At 35.5% G+C, this 11262-nt stretch overlaps 2 protein-coding genes across 3 annotated transcripts; both read right to left on the bottom strand.

The window, feature by feature from the left end:
* Nucleotides 1–2346: 2346 nt before the first annotated feature.
* Nucleotides 2347–4442, bottom strand: LOC18993071 (transcription factor BEE 1). The gene is made up of 6 exons (XM_006416546.2): nt 4077–4442; nt 3863–3982; nt 3721–3786; nt 3510–3578; nt 2939–3016; nt 2347–2609 (listed from the first exon to the last, which is right to left on the bottom strand). Exons 1-6 carry the CDS (start codon nt 4440–4442, stop codon nt 2523–2525), a joined length of 786 nt encoding a protein of 261 aa, XP_006416609.1. The 3' UTR covers nt 2347–2522.
* A 1614-nt stretch (nt 4443–6056) lies between these two features.
* On the bottom strand, nt 6057–10469 carry LOC18993072 (LEAF RUST 10 DISEASE-RESISTANCE LOCUS RECEPTOR-LIKE PROTEIN KINASE-like 1.2). Of its 2 annotated transcripts, none has more exons than XM_006416547.2 (4): nt 9629–10469; nt 7771–7812; nt 6898–7535; nt 6057–6727 (listed from the first exon to the last, which is right to left on the bottom strand). In XM_006416547.2, exons 1-4 carry the CDS (start codon nt 10401–10403, stop codon nt 6212–6214), a joined length of 1971 nt encoding a protein of 656 aa, XP_006416610.1. In that variant the 5' UTR covers nt 10404–10469; the 3' UTR covers nt 6057–6211. The 2 variants fall into 2 exon arrangements, with proteins under 2 accessions (XP_006416610.1, XP_024008378.1); XM_024152610.1 differs by lacking the exon at nt 9629–10469 and adding an exon at nt 8020–9620.
* Nucleotides 10470–11262: the final 793 nt, after the last annotated feature.

An 11262-nucleotide genomic window follows, 5' to 3' on the forward strand; every position in this document is an offset into this window, starting at 1 on the left:
TTTTTGTATATAATCATGCGTCATTGGCGAAATATGAATATGACAAAACAAATCACTATATTTTAAGATGATGATGAGTATAAAAGTGGATAGACACTGTCTGACATCTAGCTTCCTTGCCCATTGCACCAATATTAAATCAAAGTAGGATAACAACAAATAGATCATTGGCCTTAAAGGAGACAAAGAAGATATAATTTTAGATCACCAAATTATAGGAAATTACAATAAAATATATAAAAGACAACATAAAAGGTTAAAGAAAAGAATAAGGAGAAATAAAGCATGTGCATCAATAAGTAGCTTGAACCCCAAAATAAAATAAAATGAAATAGTTCAATATATAAAGACTAAAGTGATACCTGACTTATATTTTCTTGGATTTAGGATCGTAAATTTATGTCATTATATCTCTTCACAACACTAAATAGAGTTAAGAACTGAAAGCACAAAGATTTGTCTATGATATAATAGTGAAAACGAGCCTTTTCAAGTTCAAATATTTCTATTTTTTGTAAATATAAAAACGAGAAAGTAAACATAAAATCCCTCATTGATCATCATTTAACGTATGGTCCATTTCAAGCTGTCCTTACTAATAATTCCTCGGATGCATGCATTCTTTTCTTTATGTTATCAGTTTTAAGATCTCGAAGCAGAAGTTAGTATTAGTTCTCGTTTTAGCAATTCATATCTACAGCGCTAAAGCTGCTCCCTCTACATCATCTTCACTTCGGAGTTTTGTTATTACGCGAAACGTTGGAGTACCTAATTATCCGATTAGAATTAAACGAAAAAAGAGAGTTTATGTATTGCATGAAACATATGCCTGAAACATAGTAAAATTCCAAATATTTTGTAAGTGTGAGCCATATATACCATACATACTAATTAATCTATGCGCATATTTAACTCTGAAACTTCAAAGTTCAGCGTTTAAACAACTATCTATATATGTCGTAAATATTCAGATACGACCTGCCATATGGAATGAGAAATGTCATGTAATTTTTAATATATAAAAGTAAAGAAAATTAGAGAATAACAGAGAGACACAAGCGTATTATATAATAAATTTGTTTATATATACTTAAAATATCTGAAATGTTGATCTCAATCATGAAGATTATGAATGGGTAACATCGTCAGATTCTGTGAACCGTCTCTATTGGATTTTTTTTTTCAAATGTATGGACAGATAAATAATTAAATAGAAGAGATGTGATAAGAGAGACCACCACAAAAAGTGGAAGAAATTTCTCAAAAAATTTGGTTGTTAGTCTGCAAAACACGTCCATTGGCTTCGCATCACAATTTACTATTTTGTCTTTGTGATTGGTTTGGGAGACAAACATCATTGTCTTAGGAAAGCTACAGATTGTGAAGGGTGTTTTTGTCATTTTATTCCGACAAAGTCTCTTTGGTTCCATACTTTCCATATTTTCGACCCTTTCAAGTTGCAAACTTGGCTCTCTCAGTATATCGTATCTGTGACTATGCCTATCTCGCTGTTTGACTTTGGTCAAACCTATTCTTCCCAGTTTCTTTATTTAACCATTAACGACAACAAAAAAAACATTATTATCGTATCGACCTTTTAATAACCAGTATTATTTAGTATACATCTTTCAGTAATGGGCAGGAAATTACTTTGTAAGGACCTTTATGAAAATCTTCACAAAAAATCATGCAAGCCGACTACTTTTTGTTGGAACCCAATATCGCGGTCTAACACTTTTTTCAGCAAATTTGCTGTTCACTAATTACCAAAATAGACCACCAATATTATTCCCATTTGAAACCTTTCAATTGTTTTTGGTTGAAGTCGACCACAAATATTATTGCCATTTGAAAACTTTTCGTTTTCAAAACTCAAATAGTTGTTTTTGGTTAATCTAGTTCTTAAGCTAGAAGTCATACTATATCTAATAATCCATTACAAAATAAAGTCCACTTGCATAATAGGTATAGACAATGTTATGTTACGTTGTAAGCTCTATTGCTAGTAATCCAAAACAACTATATATGTAGGGAAACTGTCTCTTAACAGTGCAATTCTTTTTATTCGTCAACAAAACAGCTCATTAAAAAAAAAACTAATCTTTTTATTTAACGGGTGTAGTCGAACTTCGTTCGTAAATGATTTAGCTGATAAATAGATTATAGATTTTTAATAAAAAAAAATAAAATATAATTAAAATTAATAAAGTGACTAATAAGTGATAACACGGATTACGTGATTAATACACTGTTTCATTTCGTTATGACTGTGGGTATTCACAAAAACCAAAATAATACCTCAACAAAATAACAAGACAGGACAAAAGGAGAGAATTGAGATATTTCCATGACAATAGCCAATATAAGTCACCAATAAATTCATAATGTCGAAATTACAAGTATACAGATTACACAAATACTATCCCAAAGTTTTGGGTCGTATGACATCTATCACATTCAAATTAATATAAGAATAATTTGGGAAGAAAATATAAAAATAAGAGAAAGAGGGAAAATAAAAGTCAAAGGGACCATGTTGATAAATGGAAGACAGGACTTCCATCTCTTGTTTGTCTCCCCATCTCCACTGCCTCACGTGCCTTTGCTCTCTGCCAATTGGGATTCCATTCAAATTTAATACTTATGCAAATAACTACTCAATAGCTTAAATCATATATATAATAAGTTCAATTACTCTAAGGCCGGACTGGACTAGATATAGGACTTGTCAAACATTATATATTCATCGTGGGTTAGTATGCATGATGATATATAATCTAGTATAGTCGAACCTAAACCATATATAAATGCTAAAATTAACATATACTTGGATAAAGACATATAGACCCGATTCTACCAAACAGATTGGACCATCATATCGCAACATCTCTACAACTAACCATTTGTTGAAAAATTAGTAATTAAAATGTCTTAGTACCTGCATGGAATCAACAGCATCAGTCTCTGAATTAAAGTCATAAAACGAGCTTGCTGCAGTGAGTTTCATCGAGAGAAACTGAATCCACCGAACACAAAAACAAGAATGAGTAACTATTCTACAATATTATCTATAGCAATTTAAGAAATACATTTTAAAAATAAAGAAATCTCTAAATATCAATTTTCACATTTGGTATTTTGAAATACATTACAATTTAAAAACTTAAAAGTACCACAAATTTTTTATTAAGCCTTCCAAATTTGTAAAAAAAACATTTGTTACAACTCAATTTGGAAGATTAGCTCACGCTTCCAGAAAATATATGATGACTTCCAGAAACAGAATTTGGATTCTTTTGAACTTTTTAAATAAAAATTATGGTATTTTTTTGGAAAACAAATATTTTAATGCATCATATACAATTTTATTTTTGTTTTTAAAAGTATCAAAAAGTCAAAGTTCTTCTACTTTTCGAAAGCATTTCTAAAAGATTCGAGATACTTTTTTAAAGCTGTGGTGTTTTAAGAACATAATATGTAATTTAGGGTAATTAGTTATAAATAGTAACCTCGACTTGATTTTGTAGAGACTGGACATAATTTATGATCTCGTCAAGCATCGTAGCCATTCCCATACTCTGCAGAAACATGTATGTAAACTCCCAGTTATCATCAACTAAATTCACATTTGGATTTAATCATATTTGTTTTCATTCTCTTTTTTTATTATATATTTTGTTGTTAAAGCATCTAATCATCTGTGTTCCTTCCATCCATTACCTTATAACATCCGGGAACCATATCTTGCAAGCATCTCAATCTCTCGTTTATTTTCCCTCGCCGAACCTGAAATTTTGAAATTAAGTAATGAATACACCGCGTTTTTTTTTATGAATTGATACAAATAATTAAGCAAATTTACCCGTTCAGCTAAGCTGTGGCTATCAGTGGCTTGGCCTCTTCTGGCTCTCACATGAACAACTTCTCTCTCTTTCTCTTCTTCTTTTTTCTTCTTCAACCTCTTACATCTTCTCAAACAACCCTAAATTTGTTTACAAAAAAAGTAATTAACATGATGAAAACGTTAATAATATATATATTTAAAAAAAAAAGATTAGGGTTTCGAGATGAATTACAGTTTTGGTGGTATTAATATCCACACTATCAGAGACGCCACTATTCTCCGATGAAGACAATGTCTGTACCGAAGCTTTTCTCTTCTTGGTCTCACCGACGTTGGAATGAATGAAAGTTGAAGTCGAGGAGAAATTATTAGTATTACCACTGTCTTGAGATATCCCGGGAAAATCAAGCATTTGTTGTTGGTGACGATGATGATGATGATGAAGGATAAGCGAGTCGAGAGATGTCGAGAAAGGAGGAAATGTTTGAAAATGAAGGTTACTACTGTTGTTGTTTAGATCTGTAACTTGAGTTATGGAAGAATATATATCCATGGCTATTGTCTGAAAATCAGAAGATAGATTCTCGAAATTCGCCATCTAGTGTATTATAATGAATTGAGATGTGAGTTTCTTTGAGACTTGGTTTTTCATACAGAGCTTGAGACTTTATATATCGATCGATTGAACCTTTTTTTTCTTCTAATTTTATTTTAATTAAATTATATAATTAATCGAGAAAAAATAATGTGAAAAGAAAGAGAAAAATAAAGGGAGAGCCACGTGGGCAAGTGAACGTTCTAGGATTTGTGTGTCGGGAAGCTATAGCCAAACAAGGGAAGTGGGACCAGTGTTTTGATCGTAGGTCCCATGAGGCTCTTGTCTTTGCAAGGGGGAAGAACTAAAATAGTATATTTATAGTTTGGTGTAAGATTAAGAAATAGTTGTCTATCTCTAAAATTAATTTATTAATCTTGGGAAGAAAATGAAATGGATGTAGTCAAACTAAGTTCATATCAAAGCTTATTGAGTTGTTGTTATGGACACATCCTATTAACAATTTTTGCAGAGGGAGGTTTTATGTTGGCAAAAAGTCCCATCGATTTGCCAACTTATATTTTTGCTTCCAAATGGCTAATTCCAATTAATCGACAAAATACAATTAAAATTGTGTATGTATATTATATACGTGTATAATAATATTTACCCAAAAAACCTTGGAATAAGGAGATAAACGAAAACACGAATTGACGACACTCTACAATTCTATCGTAATATAATTTTCGGTTACCCAATTATTATTTATTTAGCGAAAAAAAATCTTTCACTCTAATCGGCATACTATACTAGAGATTTCTTTTGTTGTGGTTTGTCCTTTTAAAGATCAAAAACGTTTTAAGTTATAGGGAAGAGTTAGGTTGGAACAAAGGTCAATATTTAGTTGGGCCATTGCTATAGATTATCAAAAATTCATGGTGGAGGGATTTGATTCACATGCAATTTACATTCATTTAAGACCACTTACGCTCTAACTTGTTTTTTAATAGAAGTAGTAAAGCATCTATGCCCTAAATTGGTGTGCTTTAATTAGGAAATCTGGGAAGCAATAAGATAGGCTTTGAAATCATAATATTTATAGTTTGTGACGTTACTTATACTTCACAGATCGTCTTAGGTTGATTAATGATTATCATCATATATTTCTTATGATGAAAAATAAACTACGAATAAAAAAAAAAAGATTGGTAACACAACAAAATTGGAGAATCACGAAAAGTGAAAGACATCGTCATGGCCTGATAAAACTTCATTTATCTAAACCTAAAAGGTAGTGAAATGACAATACGAGTAACATTCTTCTTAGGGTTTTTCCCGATCTACGTCGAGTTTAGCTTCTCTTCCTCTCTTTTTCCTCTTTCTCTCTGGGTTTCAATGAATTTTTAATTTCTTTTTTTATCTTAAAAAAAAAAAAAGTAGTGAAATGACTAAATATTGTTATTCTACGTGAATGTGTGATTGGGTAAAGTCATGCGACATCGCTGATTTTAGTCCTACAATATGAATGTGAGCATTAACAAAATTAATTTTGAGCATTGACGAGTCTACACACTACAGAGCCCAAACCCGGCACAGGCCCAATAACGAGGCTCTTAGGGGAATCAGAGCAAGTGCCTGGATATATCAACTTTTGGAGAAATGGAGAGTATGGATGTATTTATGAAACTCAGGTCTCAGATCATATATACATACATTCCCAAAAACATCATCTATCATCATCTATTATAAAACACAAACATCAATCTCTAACTGTTAGTTAACAATTTCAAACATTAATACACATAAAAAATGTTACTGTCCGCGTGACTAATCTACTTACTGTCCCATTTCACAATTACACTATCAGGAGACTGTGCAACCAAAGGTCCACTCTTATTCACATCTGCAACATCCATTTCCGAACCAAACCCATTGTTCTGTATCCTCGTCAGCGTCTCCTGCACATGCGACATACATGGTCTAAGATCTTTATCCGACAGCAAGCATTGGAACGCCAGCTCAGCTACGGCGATCACCGTCTGTCTCACTCTTGTATCCGTGTCGAACCCGAGTGAAGGATCCACCATCTCGTGGAGCTTGTGGTTCTGGATTTTAACGACTGCCATGTTCGAGAGGTTGATCTCTTGACGCGGTCTTGTGATGTCGACAGCTGGAAGCGAGGAGATAAGCTCCATTAGCACTACCGCGAAGCTGTACACGTCGCTTTTGTTGGAGAGTTGATAGCATAGGTGGTAATCTGGATCGACGTATCCTGGAGTTCCTTGCGGAGCGGTTGATACGTGCGTTCTATCCATTGGAAACAGTCTTGAAAGTCCAAAATCAGCAACCTAATTGTCCAAAAAACAGGCCAAGAAAAGATGATAGAAGTTACTTAAAGATTATGATCAGATCAAATCATACAATCATTTTAGTCCTGTATCTAATTGAGTTTGGCCTTGGTTTAGGAATTAGGCTCGGCTTTGATTCGTATAAGTTATAACCAGTGTGAGTTACTGACCTTGACATTGAAGTTTTGGTCGAGTAGGATGTTATTGGACTTAACATCACGGTGGATGATCTTGGAGGCGTGGAGATACTTCAAGGCAGAGGCGGTTTCAACAGCGATCTTAAGCCGAGTAGACCAAGGGAGTGAGCTCGGGTTAGCTTGTGGACCATGTAGATGATCAGCTAAAGTGCCATTTGCAACATACTCATACACCAGAAGTAAGTCCCGGCTCTGTTTTGAGGAGCATCCAAAGAGAGTCACGAGGTTCGGATGGCGTAAACCGGTTAAGATCTCAACTTCGTTTCTGAATTGCTCTGCTCTTTTAAAGTTGTTGTCGAATAAACGTTTCACAGCTACGCTTCGTCCATCTTTAAGTTTACCGTAATAGACAGTACCAAAGCCTCCATCACCGAGTTCTTTAGATGGGTCGAAGTTATTAGTGGCTTCTTCGAGCTCTTCGTAAGAGAAGAGACGAACGCCGACCAACAATTCCTCTGCTTTCTCAACGTCAGAAGACTTTGAAGATGGATCTGAGGAGAGGTTTCTTGGAAGCAATGCTGAAGAAGTTCTGTAACTTTTTGTTTTTCTTCGATGGTACACAAACCAAAAGATGCTCGCTGCTGTTAACCCCACCACCCCTGCAGCAGCACCTGAGTGGAATTTTGTAATCTGTTAAGACTTATGAAAAACGAAAACAGAGCATAGAGGAGCATAACCTAACAGCTGTAACCAAGACTTTTCCAAGGTATAATATTATATTTGATGGTGTCAGGTATATATCATAATGTAAGCTATTTGAATGTCGGTTATTTATTATCACAAAGACAGATCAAAGCGGAAGATTTGTGGACCTTTTACGAAAACAGAACCGGGAAAGAGTCTTACCTATGCCGACCTTCAGTTTCACATTTGGATCAGGAGGTAGATCTGAAACCAAGATGAAGAAAACGGTCAGGCAGTTTCAGAGTTTAATATTCGCAAGAACATATAAATCGAGGCATGCTTTTACAGTTACTAAACCAATCAGAGTTTGGAAAATCCCCAACACATTGAGTTGTTAAAGAAAACTAAATCAAAGAAGAAGAATAATATTATGTCAGAAGATTGATTACTCGTCGATTCGCAAGTGATTACCATTCCTGCTACAAGTATCATGGATCTTAGGTCCATCAGGACACAAGCAAACAAATTCCTTATCATCAGTTCCACATCTCCCGCCGCTGCTATTGCAGAGGAAGCAACTATGTGCAGTCCAATTCAGAACAAATCCCCTCTTCAAAATGTCGACGTAAGTCATATCCAAAAACAGCTTCACATCAGACCAGCCACTAGCTGAAACAGGGACATGGACTAGTTTCTGGCACGACCCGGACGGAAGTTTTTTCTCTTTCCCCTTGATCTCCCTTTGGAAGACCCCAAAAGATCGAAGACTAGTGTTGCCAGAACAAGCGAGAGGGTATGTCGGAATATCATCCGGCGGATGGTCAGAGCAATTGTAAAGCATGGAGAAGTTGATATAAGAAGGGTTCACTAAGAAAGGAGTCCTATGGAGGGTAAGATTATGCATAGGGCTCGGACATGGATCACGAGACGCCCTTGCGTTCACGACCTGTAACGACTGTGTCAAGTAAGATATGTTGTTGATGAGGTAATCCTCACCGGAGATCCCGAGAACAGGGAGCTTTTGTTCATCATCACAAGTGAGGTCGAAACTTGGGTAGCCGCAGAAAGATTTTTGCCTGCCTGATAAATAGAATGGAAAGGAGATCTCGGGACCTTTGCCACAGGATTTGGGCTCACAAGCCTTGAACTTTGGATCAAGAGAGAGAGTTTGAGGCGTTAAAAGTATGAAGTGGAAGATGAAAGTGACGAAGTTTTTGTGAAGGGATGTGTAGCAGAAACATGGAGGAATCATTTTGAGGATGCAAGCAAGAAAACGAGATAAAGAAACAAGAAGAACAGAACAAAAGAGAGAGAGAAAAACAAACAAACTTAAAAGGTTTTCAAAGGGGTGGGTAAGAGTTGGAGTTTGTTCAACTAGTGTGTGCAAACTGCAAAGAGTAATTAAAACAAATTTCTTTGGACAAGAGAAAATAAAGACTACAAATTGACTTATAAATTGAAAAGTTATATTTGTCTTTCTGAGGTTGAAGATGACCCACAAAATACAAATGGTGAATTTTAGTACTCGTGATTAATTATTTTCTAAAATTAGAAAAGTCCTTGTAATGGCAATAAGTTGGAAAGAAATATTTTTGGTCAAGAGCGGGTCGGTGTACTAGCAGAAACTTCAAACACAAGGAAAATCTTACTTTCATTAAATTCTCCCACTAATTTTTTAGGACTTTTTTCTAAGACCGACTATGCAAAAATAAATAAACTGGACCCATACTAATTAGTGTCAGCCCATTAGAAACCCAATGTATTGATATAGCCTGGCTCGGAAAAAAAAGAAGAGCAGCTGTTATCCTGATTTTAATGATAATGGAAAAACAAGACACGTAAAACCAGCTTTGAAAAAGTCAAGTGGGTATTAAAAAGATTATTTAAAGGTTGGGTCAATGACGATGACAATACTCTATCAAACTGGTCAAAGTATACATTCTAGAGTCTATGTGCAGAAACGATTTGATGAAACTAATCGTAAATGTAATGGATGGTAATAATCTAAAATGAAATCACAAAAATAACAATTGGAACTGAAAGAAAGTATAGCTTGAATCTAAATGACAAAAGGACTAACCTGGGTCGTCGTTGACGTTACAGGAGGAATTGTGAGGCTTGTCTTCACAGAGACATTGGAAATTCTCCGACCGTGACTCCGAACCACAAATCCCACTGGAAGCGGTGCATGTCCGGCAAATCTCGTCTCGTATAGAGTACCTCAATTCGAACCCTTTTTCCAAAGCGTCCCCGAGAGATACATTTGAGTCGTGAAGAAGAGAGTTCTTAACAGATTTAAGCATCGGGACTTCTCCAGCACTCGGACAAGCGTGGCCGCCAGACACATTCTGTGGAAAGACATGATATGTTTTCCTACCGTCGCTTGCTCTGCAATTAATTTCCGACAGCCATGCCGCCGGTGGTGGGTCATAACCGGAGCACTGGAATAGTTCGATCTTCTCGGTGTTGTGGCTTAATGAGAACAAATCATCCCCGTTGAAGTCAAAAAGCTTTGGGTTTGGGCAACCATCCTCCTCGAACAGACTCTCATCGGCAACGGTGATTGTCTTATTCTCCAGTTTCACCGAAACCACGCGAAGAGTGAGATTTGTGATCTCTACGGTCAGCGTTTGATTATCCTGGCAGGAGAGATTGAAAGGTGATTGGCCGCAATATTTCGGTTTGTCGATGTCGGTTCCCCAGAACGGATACGTTGTATTGGGGAACACCTCCGAACTGGATCCGCATCTCAGAGGCGATAAGCACTTCTCGTACTGTTGATCGGCGGAGAAGCACGACGGGATGCTAACGACGGAGAAGACGACGGAGGTGATGAGGAGAAGATAGATGGTCATTGGGTTTTTGACGATGTACTAACAACGAGTTTAAGGCCTTTTGTTACTTGGGAGAGGTTTTTTTTTTAGGACTTTTATGGAGATTGGTCAATATTATCGGAGACGACTTTTTTTATATAAATTATGATGATTATGATCGTTGATTAGTGATTACATCCAAGATTAATTGTTTTTATATAAGTGGTCAGTGATTCTTATAGATCTTTAATGGTTACTTGACTTGTTTCATTACACAGATTTCATTTTGATAAGGGACGTGATAGTTGTTTGTTGGGTGGGACAAATCTGGATATCCATAAGTTTTGAGGGATATTCATCAAATCCGTACTTCGGTTAACTCGGACTCTGAATATTATTTTCATATACTTCTTGTCAAATTGGAAGGATTGAGTATTCAATGGCAGATTCTTTTACATAAAATGGCAAAAAGAGATACCGTTGAACTATATAAACACACATGGATATTCAATGGTTGTTTTTAGTTGCTATTTTAACTTTTGAATGTTGACCAAGGAAGAGATAATTTTTGAATATTTAGATCTTTTAAATGTTTTTGCTCGTATAACTTTTGTTGTCTAGGTTCTGAGTAGTGTGTTATTATATTTTTGTGAGTTGTGTCAATATTTTATTTATTCATTTGATTGAGTTGATATATTTATATTTTGGTTCAACTAAAGTTGCTATAAAAGATATCCTAATCCAAGTAAGGGAAATATCCAGGCTTGCAGAAATTTAGAAATCTCAGGCAAAGACTTTGACTTCAAAGACCCACAAGTGCCAATTGTGTAATGGTGGGTAGATTCTACCTTTCTTCTGCAGCGTGATGAGGGTGCCAATGTAATTTTCTATCTTATACGCC

The sequence above is a fragment of the Eutrema salsugineum genome, unplaced genomic scaffold, assembly GCF_000478725.1.
Source record: "Eutrema salsugineum unplaced genomic scaffold, Eutsalg1_0 scaffold_5, whole genome shotgun sequence".
Lineage (NCBI taxonomy): Eukaryota > Viridiplantae > Streptophyta > Magnoliopsida > Brassicales > Brassicaceae > Eutrema > Eutrema salsugineum.

Coding starts and splice junctions, on each gene's coding strand:
- LOC18993071 (XM_006416546.2), bottom strand. CDS start 4,442: ATGGCGAATTTCGAGAATCTATCTTCTGATTTTCAGACAATAGCCATG. Junction 3,579..3,720: donor TGGTTCCCGGATGTTATAAG/GTAATGGATGGA, acceptor ATGTTTCTGCAG/AGTATGGGAATGGCTACGAT. Junction 2,610..2,938: donor ATGCTGTTGATTCCATGCAG/GTACTAAGACAT, acceptor CCCAATTGGCAG/AGAGCAAAGGCACGTGAGGC.
- LOC18993072 (XM_024152610.1), bottom strand. CDS start 8,800: ATGATTCCTCCATGTTTCTGCTACACATCCCTTCACAAAAACTTCGTC. Junction 7,813..8,019: donor TGATACTTGTAGCAGGAATG/GTAATCACTTGC, acceptor TCTTGGTTTCAG/ATCTACCTCCTGATCCAAAT. Junction 6,728..6,897: donor ACCAAAACTTCAATGTCAAG/GTCAGTAACTCA, acceptor TTGGACAATTAG/GTTGCTGATTTTGGACTTTC.